General features: G+C 44.5%; 1 protein-coding gene across 3 annotated transcripts in view; it reads left to right on the top strand.

Moving 5' to 3' along the window:
* Positions 1–1,200: 1,200 nt before the first annotated feature.
* Positions 1,201–20,150, top strand: part of Smarcal1 (SWI/SNF related, matrix associated, actin dependent regulator of chromatin, subfamily a like 1) — a 53,652-nt gene continuing 34,702 nt past the window's right edge. The window contains exons 1-8 of one of the 3 annotated variants that reach the window (XM_048344796.1): positions 1,201–1,388; positions 2,406–2,438; positions 3,094–3,980; positions 4,861–4,911; positions 10,000–10,212; positions 10,901–10,951; positions 16,087–16,273; positions 19,852–20,002. In XM_048344796.1, coding sequence (XP_048200753.1) covers positions 3,152–3,980; positions 4,861–4,911; positions 10,000–10,212; positions 10,901–10,951; positions 16,087–16,273; positions 19,852–20,002 — 1,482 coding nt within the window. In that variant the 5' untranslated portion in view covers positions 1,201–1,388; positions 2,406–2,438; positions 3,094–3,151. Of the gene's footprint in view, positions 1,422–1,666; positions 1,918–2,405; positions 2,439–3,093; positions 3,981–4,860; positions 4,912–9,999; positions 10,213–10,900; positions 10,952–16,086; positions 16,274–19,851; positions 20,003–20,150 lie in introns of those variants that run through there. The other 2 variants (XM_048344797.1, XM_048344798.1) reach the window with 2 other exon arrangements.

Genomic DNA, 20,150 nt, shown 5'->3' with positions numbered 1-20,150 from the left:
ATGATGACTGTAAGAAAATTCAAATAATTCGGGAAAAAAATTAAAAGGTTGAAATATACACCCCACCCTACCCTCCTCCTTCCCAGAACTTTCTTTGCACTTACAGGATTTCTTCTTTTCCCCTCCTTCCCCTCCCTCTTTCCTACACAATTTGCTCCTCCTCTTTTTTCTTAATATGACATTTCCATTTTCCAGATCCAGAGAGAGAGAGAGAGAGAGAGAGAGAGAGAGAGAGAGAGAGGTGCCTCTTGGTAAATGAGCCTTCTTTGAAAAAAAGAATCATACTTTTACAGATATATTCATGATAGGAAAATATTTATAAGCAATATGTCATCATAATTGGGTGTGAAGGAACAAGGTGCTTAAAAATTAAGGAAACTCTGAAGGGTTTTGTCAAATGGGGATAAGAATAGTTTGTATCCCATAAGTTGTAGTCAAGAATTAAATGATAGTTTATATTGATCAGTCCAATGCTGATATAACAATGCTGATGATAACAATGCTGAAGAAGGTGACAATCAATGATAAGGGCCGTGCCAATTCTCCTTTGGTCCAGGAAGACATGGGTTGGGACAGCAGGTGTGAAAGAGGGGGGCTTACATTGTAAGGGTAGCAGTACTAAGTATGGATGCTCTGGAAAATACTTTTAATAAGAGCGACCAAATCGACCTGTTTGGATTGCTTTCCAGGGGGTAGCTCTAAGAAAGAAACTCCAGTTTTGGAATCTTCAATATCCTAGCTAGGATCTTTTAGCTTGGGTAAAAGCTTTGGGGAGGGCTGGGGATATGGCCTAGTGGCAAGAGTGCCTGCCTCATATACATGAGGCCCTGGGTTCGATTCCCCAGCACCACATATACAGAAAATGGCCAGAAGTGGCGCTGTGGCTCAAGTGGCAGAGTGCTAGCCTTGAGCAAAAAGAAGCCAGGGACAGTGCTCAGGCCCTGAGTCCAAGCCCCAGGACTGGCCCAAAAAAAAAAAAAAAAGCTTTGGGGAAAATTGAGAACTACAACTCCCAGGGCGCATCGCCACACTTGTTTTTTTTGCCCCGCCCCCGACGTTGCGTCACTTCTAGTTCTCGCCGGACTACTCATATAAACTACAAATCCCAGAAGGACTTGTAGCAACAGTTTCATTACTCCCACTATCTGAAGCAGAACCTCGGCCGCGCTGCCTACTGGGAAGTGTAGTTTAGAGGCAACCAAGCCATCTAGGCCAGGCCGTTGCAGCAAGGCCGGTGAACAGGCAGCGCTTCAATTCCAGTTCCCCTGGCAGCGCTTCAGTTACAGTTTGTCCAACCGCACCGCTGGAAGCAAACAACGGTTGTGGGGGGCTCCTGAGACGCGCCTGGCCGAGGCTGCGAGGGCGCGCTGCATTCTAGGCCTCGCCGGGTGAGAAAGCGAACTGGGAGGAAGGCAGCAAAGGAAGGTGGACCAGACCAAATGCCAACCTGGAGGCGGGGGCGGGCAGAGGTGCACTGGGAGAGTCCAAGTGGGAAGTAACAGGGGCGGAGTGGGGGCTCCACAGCCGGGGTTGGGGGAAAAGGGGAGACGCTTTAACGTTTGAGACTTTCTCATCCGTGTGGTCTCCAATCTGGGAAGTTGGGGAGTTCAGGAAAATCTTGGCTGCTGTGTGCTGGGAACACACCCCATTCCTTAGCCCCTTCCTAACCACCCTGGTAGGAGGTGTAACTTCTCTGAGGTGTTGGGGTGCTTTGACTGGAGGGAGCCCCCGGGCAGGGAAGAAAAGCTGTGAACTCCCCCATCTCCCTCGCAGAGGCCTAACTAGACACCTGGGGTACTCCTAACCTATGTGGGGTGACATTTGAGGACCCCCCTACTCCAAACTCAGCCTCATTCCTGTGGTCCAACTCATAGTGCAATTCATGGGGGAGAAGAAAGTTGGACAACAATATAAAATGTACAGAATGATCCTACTTCCCTATATTGCCTGAGAATATAATAGAGGGGAAAAAAAGAAGTCAGAATTGTGTGGTAATGTGAATTAATGTTGGTTATTAATGGCTGGTGACATTCCAGTAGCATTTTACCCCTCTGCTGCGTGATTCACACCTCTTAACCCTGCTTTCTTGCTGGTTATTTTGGAGATGAGGATCTGGTAAACTTTTTTGCCCAGGCTGACCTCAAACCGCAGTCCTTCAGTTTTCAGCCTCCTGAGTTAGCACCAGGATTTTGTTTAAAGAGTATTACATTTTTATTTCCTCCTTACTCCCCCCCCCCCCAAAAAAAAGTCACTCTGTTGTTGCATTTTTGTTCAGGGACTAACTTGCTCAGATTTACCCTGGGTCACATACAGGCTGATTTACCAAGGATAATCAAAGGTTTAAATGCAAGGGGAAAAACTAGGGTGTTCGTCTATGTGAGGTTAATGGTTTTTCCTTCTTCCAGGTTGGAGTCCATTTGAGCAAGTATCACGCCATGGTATGTGGTTGTTTGGTCTATTTCTGTCTATCCTGCTATCTTTCTAGTTTAAAATGTTGCCTTTTTTTTCCTGGTGAATTTAGTTTATACTGTAGAACTTTCTTGGGATCTGATAATTTACCTTGACAGGGAGATGGGAAGGAAAAACATATTGCAGTTGAAATACCTTATTTTTAGCTTTGAATTTGATTTATACTTTTTTTTCATCTGGGTCATTATTTTAGCATCTGCTCTCTATTATCCCTGTGTGTGCACTTTTTTTATTTTGAAAGGAATTTAATATGTCTTTTAGTCATTCTTACAGATTTCCTAGGACAAAAGCTTGTTAAAAATCAAGGTAGGAGCCAAGCACTGGTGGCTCATGCCTGTAAATCTAGCTACTCAGGAAGCTGAGATCTGAGGATAAGGGTGAAACCAGTTCAAGCAGGCAAATCCATGAGCCTCTTATCTCCACTTAACCACCAGAAAACCGAAAGTGGAGCTGTGGCTCAGAGTGGTAGAGCACAAGCCTTGAGCAAAAAAGTTCAAGGACAGTGCCCAGGCCCCTTAGTTCAAGCCCCATAACTGACCCCCTCCCCGCCAAAAAAAAGTCAAGGCAGGAGCATGGTGAGTTTAATGTTAATTTTAGTCTTTTTTTTTTTTTAATCTGTCACAGCTTCTGCCAAGTTCCCACTTAAAGATTGACATCCCTGCATAGACATTTCCCTGCTACAATGTCCTTGCCCCTTACGGAGGAGCAGAAGAAGAAGATTGAAGAGAATCGACAAAAAGCTCTTGCTCGTAGAGCCGAGAAGTTATTAGCAGAACAGCCTCCCAGCAAAGGTTCTGGATCCTCCATTACTGCTAACACTACTCAGCCCAAGCAGGGACCTTCCCAGAATCTCCTGAGGCAGCCTTCTAAGCCGGCAGGCCATGGTGTTACTGTTAAACAACAGAATCTCAGTAACTCATTTCATCATGACCAAAGACTTCATAATCCCCACCATTGCCAGCCCAACTCATCAAACCAGGCCGAGAGGACATGGAAGAGCCAAGAAGAGATGTCTGTAGCTTGCCCTAGCCGCAGCCCACTAATTCAAACAGCTCTTAGTAGGCTCTCTCCACCCTTGGCACAAAGTCCTCCCAACATATCTAACAAACAGCTCTTGGGATATAAATTAGGTCAGAGTCATACCCAGGCTTCAGAGAAGATCAAATCAACACCTGTGGCTACTACTACCACTCATGAGCCTTTGGCCAAAGCAAAGAATTCCCAGGAAACTCCTACTTCTTCCTCCGGACCACCTCTCAAGGATCCTGAATTTGAGAAGACCGTGAAAACGACCACTTCTGGACAGAGCATTTTTGACACTCGTAACAACTCGGGGGGTGTGATGTCCAGGCTAGAAGGGAACTTCCAAGAGACATTGAGAGCCCCGGCCCAAAACCCAGTGAGCTGTCAGAAAGGGATGTGCATCCAGAATGGGGATCGCTTCACGGTGAAGATTGGCTACAACAAGGACCTCATTGCAGTGTTTAAGAGTCTGCCCAGCAGAAGTTATGGTAATGAGGTTTTGTTCTGCACATGTTTATTTTTGGAGTCTCTTCTAATCATGGGTTTCTCATACATAGTACAAGAATGCACTGGCACATTCTGTCCATCTAGTTATCCGTTTTTTTCAATTTTAGCTGGTGTTTCCCTTTATATTAGTCACTGCCATATTTTGGAGTTCCTCCCAGGCATGGAGAGAGCAGGTGAATATTTACTGAGAAGCCAGTTCCTCTACTAGGTGATCTATATGCACTGTAGCATTTAAGCCTAAAAATAAGTGTGTGTGTGTGTCCTGGGGCTTGAACTCAATAAGGCCTGGGTGCTGTCCCTGAGCTTATTTATTTTTTTGCTCAAGGCTAGCACTCTTACCACTTGAAACAAGCTCCACTTCTGGCTTTTTGCTGATTAACTGGAGATGACAGTGTTACAAACTTTCCTGCCTGGGCTGGCTTTGAACTTCCATCTCAGATCTCAGCCTTCTGAGTAGCTAGGATTACAAGCATGAGTCACTAATGCCCAGCTTGATTTTTAAAGCAGTGGAACCGGCTTAAAAGGTTAAGTAACATGCTTTAGTTGGTTGGTGGTAACAGCAGGATGTGGTTCATCATTTTCATATTGCTGTGCCTGGCTGCACTGGAACATGGAGAAATTATATTCTAGTCCTTACTCTGTTTCAGCCCATGTAGTTTAATAAGGCCTGTGACTTTTCCAGGGTCTTAGTCCAGTTCTACTAGAAGGCAACAAAAGAATGATCTGTATCTGCAATTGGTCTTCTGTAGAGATTGTAGGGGCTTGCTGGCCATATTATGCTTGACATCTGTCAGTCAGAAAACAAGCTTTTATTAAGTGCCCAAGCACAGATTAAAACAAGAGTCTTCTGTTTCATTTCAGATCCTAATACGAAAACATGGGATTTCAGCATGACAGATTACCATGACCTGTGTAAGTAGATTGGCTCCTGTGGAGGGAGATCCCACATTGAAAGTTTTCTCTGGAGTAGGAGATACAGTTTAGCTGGTCTCATCCCCACCCTTCTTCCTGCTAAGGCTAGTGCCTCATGATTTGGAAGGTGATTCTCCTCCCTTGGGCTTTGTGTTGATTGCTTGATGGCTTGTGAATGTGCCACTCCAGCTCTTTTCCTTGGTTGAGCAGACACCCAGAGCATTATGGGAAGAAGCATTTGAGCCGGGACCTCAAGCACTATGGGAACGAGGCACTGAAGTCCCATGATAGGCCTGCATGTTATCTGCCACATGTACTAGGCTATTCTAAGTGCTTAAGTTACAGTGGCTTTCTTATAAGAAACCTTATAAGAACCATTTTATAGATGGGGAAAATGGTTCCCAGAAAGGGATGAATAACTTATACAGGGTCACATAGCCAATAAGTTATACATCTAGGATTGAAACCACAGACTGCATATTTCCATTGGACATCGCCAGCTCTGGTGGTGCCAGGCAGTTGTGCCAGGTGCTACTGCTGGAAGGATGGAGGGATCACACAGCTCAGCAGACGGCACTGTCTGATGAACAAACTACAGAGTACAGAGAGGAACTGCCCAGGAAGGACTAGACGGTGCTGAGAGTTAGCATCAGCCCTGGGTCCACCACTCGTCTTCTGAGATCTTGTTGACCAGCATTTTAATTCCCTTGTCCTAGAGCCTAACATCTCTGTCAAAGAAGCAGCCTGCATCTTCTCTTCCACCTTACTAATCCTTCCAGCAGCCCTTTCTACACCCATGCAAAACAGGGAAAAGATGGCTTGTGCTCAGACCACTTCTCTGATAATGCAGTATAATTCTCTGGGGTCACTAGTATAATTTCTGTGGCAAAATCTCTTGGTTTTCTCTTTGGGGCTCGCTCTGTGTGAATCATGTGGTGTTCGTAGTATCCCATTCATTGGTGGCTGCTGGTACAATAGTTTCTTAGGGCTGCCATAACAGAGTGGTGGCTAAACTGAATTTTATTTCCTCATGGTCTTAGAGGAAACAAATTGGAGATGAAGCTCTTGGTTTCTTGAATTCCCATTGAATAGCAGAGGGTCAGCTTCTTTCTGTCCTCTCATGGCTACTGAGCATACAAATGTCTGGTGATTTTTTTTTTCTCTTGTGTGGGCGTTTTGGATTAGGGTTTACCCCTAATGACCTCACTTAACTTGAAAACTTAAAGTAAGCTAAAGTACTTGGGATTAGGGCTCCAGCACAGGTGTTTTGGAGGGACATAATTCAGCCTGTAAGGCTGCTACTGATCTCTTTTGGGAAGGCCTTCACTCTTTTCATGAGCGTGACACTGTAACCCTGGCTGGCCATGAACTCATGATCTTCCTGCCTCAACCTCCCAAATGCCAGGACAGCAGGCAATGAGCTACCATGCCCTGGTTGGGAAGCCCATTTTTAATTCATTCAGTTCAGCATTAGGAGGAGACTCATTCTAGGTTTGGACACCTGAAATTTACGTTATCAGTTTTATTTGTTTTTGCCATCTCTTATTCCTTTTTCTCCAACCATAGTGCTTGGGGGTCATTTAAGTTTTTGTTTTTTTTCCTATGGAATGATTGGCTTTTGTAATGCTTCACATATTTTTTGAAAACCGCTTATCAGACACAAAATTCCCCATGTAGTTTTCAAATGAAGTTTACTGATAAAGTGTTTAGCTCTTCAGTGTACCTTGAAATTGTCTGCAGTAATTTGGGATTAGTGAATTTGTCTTTATATTTCTATGTTTCACATAGAGAGCTATCATTGTTGTGTGTTTTTAATAGGTTGCACTTTTTTCTTTTCCAGTACTACAGATAGAACTCAGGGTCTGACACATGCTAAATGGGTTCTCTACTGCTCAACCACACCCTCAGCCCAGTTATATATACAAAATGTGAAGATGGTCTGTCTGTCTTCCTATCATTTTGCTTTGAGGATATCTGGATTTTTGTTTTTTCTTTTTCTTTTATTTTATTTTGTGTTGGTTCTGGGGCTTGAATTTAGGGCCTGGGGCGCTATACCTAAGCTTCTTCTAAGCCAGTTCTCTACCACTTGAGCCACAGCTCCACTTCTAGCTTTTGCCAGTTAACTGGAGATAAGAGTCCTACACCTAAACTTTCCCTGTCCAGGCTGGCTTGAAACAGCAATCCTCAGATCTCAGCCTCCTGAGTAGCTAGCATTACAAAGTGTGAACCATGGGTGGCTGGCATTGCTTTCCTTTTTTCTTTCTATGTTGCTGGGGATTGAACCAGGGCTTTGGACAGTGGGGCCAGTGTTCTGCCACTGAGCTACAGCCCTAACATGGATTTTGTGTTTTAACCCTGCCACATATTCATTTCTGGACATGCAAAGGGCATTATGGTATAACGCATGTCTCGTGTAATCTACACTCAGCCATTACTCACATTTAATTGTGTTTCTACCAGCCTTTCTTCTCTGCATTACAAGCAACAGATTTTATATTTGTATATAATGTGTATCTTGCCTTTTTCATTCACTGTTCTAGGATACATTTTTTTAAATTGAATATTACTAGTTAATTCAGAGTGATGAAAATGTGGGAGTTGGTTATTATAATGGAGTATTGTGATCCTCAAAAATGGATCTCATGTTACTGAACATAGTATTTTTTGTACTTTGGTCTTTTCCAAAATTTTCTGGGTACAAATAAATTAATTTGCTGGGTGCCAGTAGCTCATACCTGTAATTCTAGCTACTCAAGAGGCTGAGATCTAGAGAATCACTGGTTGAAGACAGCCCATGCAGGAAAATCTATGAGATTCTTTATCTCCAGTTAACCAGCAAAAAGCCAGAAGTGCAACTGTGGTTCAAATGGTAGAATGCTAGCCTTGAGCAAAAAGTACTCAGGGATAGAACCTGGGCCTTGAGCTCAAGCCCTATGACTGGTTTGTGCACATACACATCCACACAGAACAAATACACACACACATATATGCACACATGCATGCACATATTAATGTCTAGGACATTCCATTGTATGAGTGGGTAATACTTGTTTAAACTATTGAATTTGCCCCATTTTTTCCTGTTTTACTGCTTTGACAACACCTCTGCGCAAACTGATGTTTGAATTTCAGTTGTTACTTGGCTTAAATTCCAATTTAAACTACCTATCATCATGCTTTAGAGCTCATGTATATATTGCCAAGTTTTTCCAAAACTAGCCTAATTGTGTTTTTCATCCTGTAACTTTGATAAGTTTTTTAAAAAGTCTTTTTAGTTCCCTGATTACTTGGGAAGCTGGACATTTCTCTGAATATTTTCTACTCCTTTTTCCTCCTATGTCGAATTGACTGTATCTCTGTACTCTGGTTTTTGTGGTCTTAATGCTTTTTAAGCTTGTGCTTTGTGATGTTTCTTGCAAGTCTCTCTCCCTCTTTTCTTAATGCCAATACTGAGTCTTGAACTCAGGGCCTGGGCGCTATCCCCGAGCTGCTTTTTCTCAAAGCTAATACTCTACTGCTTGAGCTTTTGGCTTTCTTCTGGCTTTTTCTGAGTAGTTTATTAGAGATAAGAATCTCATGGACTTTCCTGCCCTGGCTGGCTTCAGACTGAGATCCTCAGATCTCAGCTTCCTATGTAGTTAGTACAGGCATGTACCACCAGCACTTGGCTGCAAGTCTCTTAGTAGTTTTTCCTTTTAGTTCATCTTGTGGGTTTTTGTTTTTGTTTTTTGACAGTTTAGTTGTATGTAATTAAATTCATAAAGTCCATCAATGACAGGTACTGTTCAGAACCATGGATGTATGGCCTGCTGGTCTTCCTTTTCATTCCTTGTTCTCCAAGCAGTTGACTGAGTTGGGAGCTGGGAAGAGGAGGGTTCAATGAGAGGTGCTGTGTTGATTTTAGAAACTTCTCCAATACAACATTACTTAGCCAGTAAGTAAGTGTGCTCATTGTGATGAGCTTTTCCCCCTGTTAGTTTCTGAATTCTAATTTTTAAATTTTTTTTATCTTTTATTTGTTTAATTTTTTTTTTGTGCTACTGCAGGTTGGACCTAGGGCCTTATTCATGCTAGGCAAGCACTCTACCACTGTTTATCCCCTATTTATTTATTTTTAATGTTTGAGGCCTTGTCTTTCCCAGGCTAGCCTCTTACTCAATTTGTAGTTCATGTTGGCCTTCAAGAACTTACTAGAGGGGCTGGGGATATAGCCTAGTGGCAAGAGTGCCTGCTTCGGATACAAGAGGCCCTAGGTTCGATTCCCCAGCACCACATATACAGAAAAACGGCCAGAAGCGGCGCTGTCGCTCAAGTGGCAGAGTGCTAGCCTTGAGCGGGAAGAAGCCAGGGACAGTGCTCAGGCCCGGAGTCCAAGGCCCAGGACTGGCACAAAAAAAAAAAAAAAAAGAACTTACTAGAATTAGAGGCATGCACTCCTACATCTGGCTTGAGTTCTAATTGTTTTTATTTGAAACATTAAAGGAACAGAAAATTTACATTGGGAGGGTTTTTGTTTTTTGTAAAGAAACAAGGCTCTCACTGTTTCTCAGGCTAGCCTTCAACTCCTGGGTTCAAGTGATCCTTCTGCCTCAGCCTCTCAAGTAGCTGGAACTCTGAGCACACATCCCCCTTCTCAGTACCTTCCGTTTCTGCTGTAAGTTCCAAAGCTCCAGTTAAAGACGATTTATCAGCCTTTATAATCAAATAGTGCCTTTTCTTACCAAGCTGCCAAACCTAATCCCTTCTTCTTCTTTTTTTTTTTTTTTGTGCCAGTCCTGGGGCTTGGACTCAGGGCCTGAGCACTGTCCCTGGCTTCTTTTTGCTCAAGGCTAGCACTCTGCCACATGTGCCACAGCGCCACCTCTGGCCTTTTCTATATATGTGGTGCTGAGGAATCGAACCCAGGGCTTCATGAATACGAGGCAAGCACTCTTGCCGTATTCCCAGCCCACCTAATCCCTTCTTAACCCTGTCTCTGCCTTACTTTTCTCCTGCCCTTCCTGCCTGCCTGAGCATGCTAGGGCTAGGTATAAAATTATCTATTGTTGTCCATTTTGTCACTCTTGTCCTCTTGTTCTTCTTCCGTAGTGGACGCAGCTAAACGCCTTCCCTCAGTCACCCTCCAGCCATTGGAAGAGGTTGATGTCAGCAGTCAGAGACAGACCAGTCTGCCTTTAGCTTCATCCCTGGCTTTTGTCAAAGGAAGGTGCATACTCATTTCCCGGGCCCGCTTCGAGGTAGACATTGGCTACTCAGAGGAGCTGATCAGTCTGTTTAAGCAGATGGATTCCAGACAGTATGGCAAGTAATTGGTCTCTGTGTGATTCTCAGGATGTGTAGGGAGTGGTCTGTCATCTCAGTGATTCGTGTCATAGAGCACCCTTGGTTCTCCTCATATTGTAGGAAGATAACACCTGAATTGTTCCATAGAGTGAACATGTAGTAGGAGCCGGCTTACATCCTCATTCTTAACATGTGGAAACTGAGGCACCAAGATTTTACATAATTTGTCTGTGATCTCCAGGCTAGTAGGAAGTAGAGCTGGGATTTCAGAATAAGTGAGTTGACTGTTTTTGACCATGTGCACCTCCTTTTCCATGTGCAAAGTGGAGCTGGTAACAGAGCCTACCTCATATAGCTATAAGTTGCAGATCTCACAAGTCCCTGCTCAGGCACCAGGCTTGGCTTGAAGTAAGTGCTGAGTACATGAGAGCTGTAGTTGACACCCAGGCATTTCTGACCTGAGCCCTGTAACACCTTTTTATCAGCCCTGGCTTGCCACCATTTCTAATTGTGTTTTCTCCCTGTATATGGTGCATGTCGTGAGGGCAAGTCTCTTAATTTTATAGCCTCAGTGACAAGCACTAGGCCAGTCACATCCTCAGAACATCCTGGAGCTTTTGAAGGCAAGGAGCAAATAAGCAGGTGTGATGGATTAGTGGGAGGGCAGCATGTCCTGTTTGCTTACCAATTTCTTCTTGTTTTGCAGATGTGAAGACCAGGAAGTGGAGCTTTCTCTTGGAAGAATACAATAAACTAAGTGAGAAACTCTTTTTCTGCTTTTTTTTGTTTTGTTTTGTTTTGAATCTTGCTGTTGTTAAGCTTTGAAAGTCTGCATTAGCTGTAATGTCTTTGAAGAGACCCCTCCTCCCTCTGCTGTCATTCAGATGCTTGAGGAGTGGATAGGTAAAGGTGGGTTCACGGGCAGCCTTGTCCAGGTCTACCTAACACATAGTGGCTTTGTGATGGCCTGAAACAATGTAGAACCCTCTGTTCTCAAGGGTGAAATGGTGCTCATCAAAATGCAGGGCCTTGGAAACCATTCCAGGGTGGAATTGAAGGATGGTGATTTGGGGAATGGGAGACACACTGGGTTTGATGAGCTCAAATGGAAACTCCTTAGATGAGATGACCGCTCTGGGAACAAGCTCTCAGGCTTTTTGTAGAACCAGTTGATCAAGAAGGTAGCAGTCTCCAGTGGTTTATGGAACTCAGCATGGGCCCACTTCTGTGAGATGCAGAACTATAGGCCAGAAACATAAGCATTTTAACAGGTGCTTTACAGACTGCCCAAGGGAAGGGGATGTGTGTACAGGTGTCATAACTACAGAAGGAGGATTTGGATGATCATGTTTCTTCGGTGTGCTCTGCTTAGATGGGACTGTAAATTCTAATATGCCTCACAGAGGGTACTATGGTCTTAGCCTGTCTTGGAATGGCAGTCTCTTGCAAGCTGTGGTGATTGTGCTGGGGGTTTTCACCTGGCACAGCTTATATTCCCCCTGCCTGACCCTGGTGGGCTTGTCAGGCCTCCCAGACAGTGGCAGGAGTGGTGTGTTGAAACCACTCAGCTAGCAGAGACCTGACCTTGTCCTGGGAGGTAGGAGCCGCAGGCCTACTTGCTAATCTGGCTAGGGCTTTAAGGAAGAGGGAAGTGCTGGGTTCCTTGCCTGTGTCTCCTGTGTATATGACTGTGTGATATCCAGTAGTTTTCTTTGAGGAAGGACTTGGTATAGTCTACATGGTTAAGTCTGAAAATGTTGTGAGGCTATTTAGTGTCAGGAGAAGCTTGGCTCAAGCACAAAGCACAGCCAGTGTTCATCTGAATCTCCCTGGCTGTTGCTATTTGCAGTTTGTGATCTTTTTGGCCAAAACTGTATTGGGAGATGGGGGGTGGTGGTTTGCCAGTCCTGGGGCTTTAACTCATGGCCTGGGTGCTACCCCTGGGCTTTTGCTCAAGATTAGTATTTTACCACTTGAGCCACAACTTGACTCCTGGCTTTTTTGGTGGTTAGTTGGCGATAAGAGTCTTACTGACTTTCCTGTTGGGGCTGGCTTCAACCTGAGATCTTCAGATCTCAGCTTCCTGAGTATCTAGGAGGATTACAGGAAAGAGCCACCAGTGCCCAGCTGGCTCTGGCACCCAGCTAAAACTGTTTTTTGATGAGAAATAGGAGTTAGTTCTTTCCTCTCACATTGTTGTCTTTTTTACTATAAAGACTTTGGCTTTTGTGGAATGACAAAAGGCAGGGTACTTTGAGCACTAGTGGATGAAGGTAATGGTGGGAAACAGTGACTCGTGACACACAGCATTATGTGATAGTCTCTAGTCAGTGTGTGGACTAGAGGCTCTAAAATCACTAATGAACCCAGTGGCTTCTTCACCCAGGAAAAAAATGCACATTATGACATTCATTATGTTTGCAGTTGACATTAATAATTCCATGGAGCCTGCATTTAGAGCTTTTATAGGCTTTCTCCTCATTACAATGTCTCCTAGAAGGTAAGATGGAACCTCCCCATTTTTGCAGATGGATGAAAGCTTGGGCTTGGGAGGAGGGGGAGGAAAGAGCTACTTTCCTTTTTGGAAATATTTCAGGGCCACAGTAAAGTTAGTGACAGAAATTTTAGTGAGACTCACATTGCCATCTGCATTAGTAACATGACCCATTATGGAATTTAGAAGCCAGCTATATTGCACTAAGAAGCTGAGAAGGGAAGGCATTGCTGAATATAGCACAGACCCCAATTCGGTTCTGATCCTACCATTAATGCTGTAGATCTGGGGAGTGTGCACTCTCCTCACCCTGAGGTCTTCTTCTTCGTGTGTGAAATTAGATTACTGACCCTGAGCTACTGAGCTTGTACATTGGAAACTAATTAAGAAATGGCAGTTAGGCTTGAGTCTGTGAGTACTTATCTGTAATGTGGTGAGAGTTACTTTCTCTAGAAAAGTAAATCTCAGAGCTTCCTTCTCTTTTCATTTCATGTGACTTGAGGCCTTCTGCCCATAGTGAAATTGGCACGGGGCCTCTTGTTTTCTCTTGGCTGTCACAGTCCAGAAGGGTTCTCCACGATCTTGTCTTGTCAGCTGCTATTTGAAAACAGTAGCTTCTCCCAGCTGTGTGGCTAGGAGCATTCTGCCAAAGATCTTTTTGCAGAAATGACTTGTAAATGACTCACGAAGCCTGTCATTTCCCACCACCAGGGAAAGGACAATAGAGACAGCCATTGGCCAAGAATGGTGGTGTTTTCAGAAACACACCCAGTGGGCTAAACCAGCAGCATAGGATTTTGGAGGCAGAAGCTGGTGGTAGACACAGTGGTGGTTGGATTTTTCTTCCCTTTTGAGAGGCTGAGAAAACCTGGTTGGTATAAAGTACCGTATTTCACACAAGCTGGATCACCAGCCCTTGGCTTTCATTGGGTATTCAAGTTCTGAAGATCACTAGGATTAAAATGAGAGTGGCCTTTTATAAGTACACCAAGTGTTCAGCCTCCTGAAATGCACAGAAATCAGCATGTTCGGATTTAATTTGGAGGTATGAAAGCATTTCCCTCCAAAAACATGGACAGCCTATTTTATTTTAAAGCGATCAACTTTACCTGGAAACTTTCCAAAAATAACTGGTACTTCTATTCAGTGAAGGACAGAAATAGATTTAAATATATTGGAAATACAACACCATTGGAAGTAACCATGGGTGGTGCTGCCCTGTATATTCCCACAGCATTCGCCCTGCTAACAACTTGATGGTGTGGCCAAGGGCTCTAGGACTATCTTGTGAGGATGTTAAGACCACATGTGATCATGCGTGACTCTAGGGAATAGAGAGCCAACAACCCCAGGATTTCAAGTAATGCTAAGTAGACATGAAATATGTCTAGTTTGTCTGTATGTTTTTTTTCCTGGAAACCTGAGGACAGTGAACCCCTTGATGGGTTAAAGAATAATTGTATATTTGTGAATAATGCTTACTCTTCTGCTTAGTGTTTTTTTTTAATGGAAAAATGATGAAAGAGAAGCTCCAGAGGAGCTATGCTTAGTGATTTAATCATTCTTCTACCAGAGTTCACCTGGTCTGTTATTTGTTTGTTTAATGTTTTAATCTCCGGTTTATTCATTTTGCTTCTCTGTTGAATAAAGATGTGGGATTTTTTTTTGCTTCTTTAATTTTGAAATCAGGTGGGACTAAACTCTTTAACTCTATAGTACAATTAATTTGCTTTAATTTCTATGTATATTCCAAGTCATTTATTTTCTTTCTATTGGGTTAATTGTTCTGCCTAGAAGAGATTTCTTCATGCATGTTATAAGGGTTTAGAATCAACTCAGAAGGGAAAAAAGGGTGCCCAAATTGAAGAAGTCTGAGTAATGGTCACACCAACTAATAATGAAGACTCTTAAGCTTAGTTTAGAGTACTTGAGATCGAGCCCCAGTGCCTTGTTACCTGTTTGGCATGTGCTCTTACCACTGTGCTATAACCCCTAGTCCAGTAACTTGTTAAACAGTGGCCATATGTTGAGTATATAAGGCTTGTGGACCATGCAGACTCAGTCCCAACTACTCCACCCTGCCATTGTCGCATGTAAGTAGCTATAGGCAGTCCATGGTGAGTGGCATGGTTGTGTTCCAATAAAACTTTTCCTGAAAAAGAAAAACAGGTGGGGTACCACTGGCTCATGCTTGTAATCCTAGCTACTCAGGAGGCTGAGAATTGAGGATCGCGGTTCAAAGCCAGCCCAGGCAGTAAAGTCTGTAAGCCTCCTATCTCCAAGAAACTACTCAGAAAAAGCCGGAAGTGGTACTGTAGCTCAAGTGGTAGAGCACTAGCCTTGAGCACAAAGAGGCTCAGGAACAGCTCCCAGGCCCTCAGTTCCAGCCCCAGGACTGGCAAGAAAAGAAAAGTGAAGAAAAGAAAAGAAAAACAAGCAGCAGGCTGATGTGGCCCATGGGCCTTAGCTTGCAGAGCCCTGCCTTAGAAACTATGTGTTGAGCTATTAAAATCACCTCCAGACCATTGCACACTTGAGCTTCTTCACCACAGAGCACTACTGTAAAATGCAAAAATACATTCTTAAAAGTTTGTGGCGTTGGGGGCTGGGAATATGGCCTAGTGGCAAAGAGTGCTTGCCTTGTATACATGAAGCCCTGGGCTCGATTCCTCAGCACCACACATATAGAAAACGGCCAGAAGTGGTGCTGTGGCTCAAGAGGCAGAGTGCTAGCCTTGAGCAAAAAGAAGCCAGGGACAGTGCTCAGGGACCTCAGTCTGGCCAAAAAAAAAAAAAGTTTGTGGCCTTCATTTGGACTCTGCCTTCTGCGCTCTCTGTTTGTAAATGACACTCTTCTTCCCCCCACCTGCCCTCCCTTCCTCCCTTCCTTCCTCTTTCTTTCTCTCTCTTTTTCTCTTTCTCTTTCCTGCTGGTCCTGGTGCTTGAACTCAGGGCCTAGACACTGTCCTTGAGTGTTTTTGCTCAAGGCCTAGTGCTCTACCACTTGAATCACAGCTCCACTTTCAGATTTTTGGTGGTTAATTGGAGAAAATCTCATGGACTTTCCTGCCCAGGCTAGCTTCAAACTACAGTCCTCAGGTCTCAGCCTCAGCTAGGATTACAGGTTTGAGACACCAGTGCCTGGCAACATTCTTTTAATACTATTTGAGGTTAAAAAAAAAATCAGTCACAACTTTCAGTTCTTTGCAGCATCTGTGTAGTATGCCAAGTCACTTTTACAGTATCAAGTGCCCTCTTATTTTTAGAAACTCAGGAATAGAGGGAAAACTCATTCTATGGGCTTAGTTAGCCTTCTTGAGAAGGCTTGTAGCATAATTCTGCTGCCTGAACTGATATACCAAACACCTTTACCTTCATGCCTCTGTTCTTCTTTGCAGTTGCAGGAGTGCGCAACCTCCCACAAATTCAGCTGGAGCCTCTGCCCAAGACTGTCACCCTGGCATTTGCTTCTCAGCTGGAGAAGACGTCTCTCCATCCCACAGCAGACATCCCAGAGGCTGACCTTTCTGGAGTGGACGCCAAGCTCGTATCTAATCTGATGCCCTTTCAGAGGGTTGGAGTTAAGTAAGTTCTTGATCTTCCTTTCGCTTTCTCTTGCTTGAATTTCATCTCTCCACAGGCTGGGTTCAAAGCTTCTCTGTGAACTCTTCATCTGGCATCAATGACTAAAAGCATCTAGACTCTAAAACGGCCAGGTGTCCTTTTTCGGAAACTTTACTGTAGCCATTGATTTCAAATTCCAGGAGTTAAGTGGAACTCTGGATTACAGGTGTGCAAAACCCCAGGAAAGATGTGTGCATGAACAGAAAATCCAAGATCTCTAAGATCTCATCCGTGTTTACCGTTTTCCCTTTTCAGCCTTGTGTTCTTCCTAGTTTGCTGTCTTCTAGGTGCCCCCTCCTTGCAGCAGCTAGGGATGCCATGAGCCACCCAGCCTGAGCTGACAGATCTGACCTGCTGTGGCTTAAGGCTGGTGGTGATGCCATCCCTAGTCATGTGACATAGCATGCTTGAAGTTTTACCAGTGAGCCCCAGAGACAGGCCTGTCTCAAGAGCCAAAAGTAGGGTCCACCCCATCCAAAGTATGAGGACTGAGAGTGGCTCCTCAATAGAATGTTCTTGGTAGAGAAAGACAAAGGATAAAACTTATGCCTTAACCTGTACTGTTTCTTCTTAGAGATGCTGAGAACCAAATGACAGGGATGAGCTTAGCTTTATCATGAAAATATAGGAGTTGAAGGAGTAGAAAGAAGTCTTGATGATCTGTCCAGAATATTGAGAGTCAGAGCTGTTGGTAGACAGTGTGGCTGGAGACAGAACTCCAGGCAAGGCATGTGGGACTGACAGACATGGAGCTGGCCTGCCTGGAGCCTACTGTGGTGTTGTGGTGAAAATTTGGCTACTGCTCTGGTGGGATTTTTATTTCTTTGTGTTGTCTAGGCATTGCCACAATTTCCTTTCTCATGGCTCTTATTCTGTTGACTTTTTTTTTTTTTTGTGGCCGGTCCTAGGCCTTGGACTCAGGGCCTGAGCACTGTCCCTTTTCTTTTTGCCCTTTTGTTTCTTTTTGTTCAAGGCTAGCACTCTGCCACTTGAGCCACAGCGCCACTTCTGGCCATTTTCTGTATACGTGGTGCTGGGGAATCGAACCTAGGGCTTCATGTATGGGAGGCAAGCAGCACTCTTGCCACTAGGCCATATCCCCAGCCCCTCATGGCTCTTATTCTGTGGACAACCCTTTTCCTCCTTTCCCCTATCTATCTTCTATCTTCCTCAGATAACACACTTTGCTAGAACTTCATCTGTTGAGATGTCCTTTGGGCCTCCACTTCCCCAGGCTCAGTGTGATTTATTCCTGTGAAGAGACCATTTTTTCTTCCTGTGGCTCCTTTGCTAAAGCAGAGACAATTGCCCGGCCTCACACCCAGGTTTTCAACCTCTGTCTATGGTAGCCAAGCTTTTCATACTCTGGTAGAAATTCCTACATCCACGTGGTCAATGCTAGCGTTACCAGTTCACCCCAATGCACGGAGGAGGCTGTGTGGGACACACCCCAGGCTGGTGTGTGGTGGTGACTACAGCTGAAGCAGTGGGACCAGTTTTCATCTCTTTCTCTCTGACTCTAAAGCTGCTGCTGTTCTCCTAGCCTTTCTTCTCATATTTGTAATTAAGTCTAGTTTCTTTACTTTTAGTCTCTGAGAATATAGAGGTTTAGTATATTGAGCACAGGGAGATGTTCCTTTTTGTTTTAAAGTAAGAATTGGATGTGTCTTCAAATTTATGGAACAGAACTCCTCAATGCATCAGCTTCTAATAGCTAAATTATCCCATCCAGCAAAACAAGGAGAATTGAGGCTTAAATCTGTGGTTTCTGAAGCATTTTTTCCTTTCATGCCAAACTATAGAAAATATGTTTAACTGTATTTCTTTTATTCATGTCTTTTCTTTGTTGCTGTTTCCCCCCAACCCCCTTAGTTGGGCACCTTAATACAGGGAAAAGGGAAAGAACATGAAATTCAAAGGTCTATTCTCATTTAAGAATGTCCAAATGGGCCAAACCATCTGGAACTTATGGACAGCAAAGATGAGGGCACTTAGAAGGGTTGGAGTTTCTGAGGACTTTGTTTGTTGGGTGCTGCCTGTCCTGTATGGTCACCGATTCTACACATCAGGAAGTGTAGTAAGACATGAATCTCCTCATACCCACCTCCCACCCCCCCATTCATCGGTACTGTGCACTGATTATAGTTCATGGAGGCAGGTATGCAGCAGGGGGCCTATGTGCTCAGTGGAGGGAAGTAGTGCCTCTCTAGGCTCCTGCTTTCCCTGGGGAGGAGGATGCCCTGGTAAGGGTGGGCATGACGGGGTGGGGGTGGGGGTGCCTTCTCACTGTGGTTGATATGGCTGATGGAAGAATTTCCTATGACATGGCACCCATGGCCTGCATACTGCTGAGGTGCTCTGGTCTCTAGAGTGCTTCTGCTCGGATTTTTTCCATCTCAGGAAACAAGATTTCCAAGCCAGCAGAATTCTTGTGGGCCACACAAGCTGCTGATTAGAAGAGGTGACTTTCTGAGTTAGAAGGAAAGAAAAAGAACTCTTCCATGGGCTTATCACCAGCGATCTGAACGGGAATTAGATAAAAAGCTGACTGGGATTTGGAGCAGGAAGCAGATGCCTGCCACTACAGATCCTTTTAGCGTCTTGGTGATTCATCTCACCACTGAAGCAAGTCATTTTACTGTTTGTGTCCTGGTTATGTCTCATTTTGTGTGATGATGGGTATAATAGAAACACTTCCTAGTACTTACGGAGGGGCTGCATACCATTTTAAGTGCTCTGTATTTTCTTTAACTGCTCTGTGGGATAGGTAATGCTATTATTTCCATCTCATTGCTGAGGGATTTGCAAAGGTGTATGTACCTTTATGGTGGAATTAAGATCCAACCCAAACCAGTCTGGTTCCAAAATAGTGGACTCCAGTCTCGTCCGCAGACTTATTAGCAAGGCTTGGTGCACTTAAGGGCTTTAGGCTCCTGGAAGCTGCCAGTTCCTGAAAAATCCTGTGCAGTGCTAAGACTATGCTTCCTCTGAGACAGGCATCTGGGCTCCTGTCATTCCCTTTTCTCCAGCATTTCCTGCCAGCTCTGCTCTGTTCCTTTACGCATACAGAGTGCACTCTGATCTTCAGAATATCTTCCTCCTACACCACCAGCTCTTCTTTCTTCTTGTTCTTCCTGGGCTTATTCTTCAAGTGAGCCATAGCCCTGTTGTGGAGAGCTCATCACGCTCTGTTGCGTATTCCCCTGGGCTGTTTGGGGCTTGGTTTGGGCTGATGTTTCTTACTGAAACCTCCCCTCTGAACTCTCTCGACCCTATTGCCTTTTCAGCTCCCTGCATTGGAATCTCCATTCCACATCTTCCCTATCTTGAATGTCTTTCTTACTTTTATTCTGCACCCCTACTTGGCTCCTTTCCAGCCCTCTTCAAGGAGAGTTTTGCTGTGAGAAGGGCCCATGCCTAGCTGGTGTGAAAGCCAGCATCAAGTGATGTCCCTTCATTCTGCATGAGGAGGCCAGACTACCTAAAATGGATGGGACAGAGCCTTTGCTGTGCTGCTCACTTTCTCTGTCTGCTTGCAGTTTTGCCATAGCAAAAAGAGGCCGCCTGCTGCTTGCTGATGACATGGGCCTGGGGAAGACCATCCAAGCCATCTGCATAGCAGCCTTTTACCGGAAGGAGTGGCCGCTCCTGGTGGTGGTGCCTTCCTCTGTGCGTTTCACCTGGGAGCAGGTTGGTTCTCTTTGGTTTGGAATCCTCATAGTTAGAGTATGAAAATAACACTTGGGAGACAAGGCCTGGGATCTTGAAAGGCCAGGAGAAAAATGAACTGGTCCCTCAGGGTAGGCTAATAGTTTTCTGGATTAGAGTCAGGTTATAG

The sequence above is a fragment of the Perognathus longimembris genome, chromosome 4 (genome assembly GCF_023159225.1).
Source record: "Perognathus longimembris pacificus isolate PPM17 chromosome 4, ASM2315922v1, whole genome shotgun sequence".
NCBI lineage: Eukaryota > Metazoa > Chordata > Mammalia > Rodentia > Heteromyidae > Perognathus > Perognathus longimembris.
Note: the sequence above shows the minus strand (reverse complement) of the source record. Positions and strands in the feature narration are given on the sequence as shown.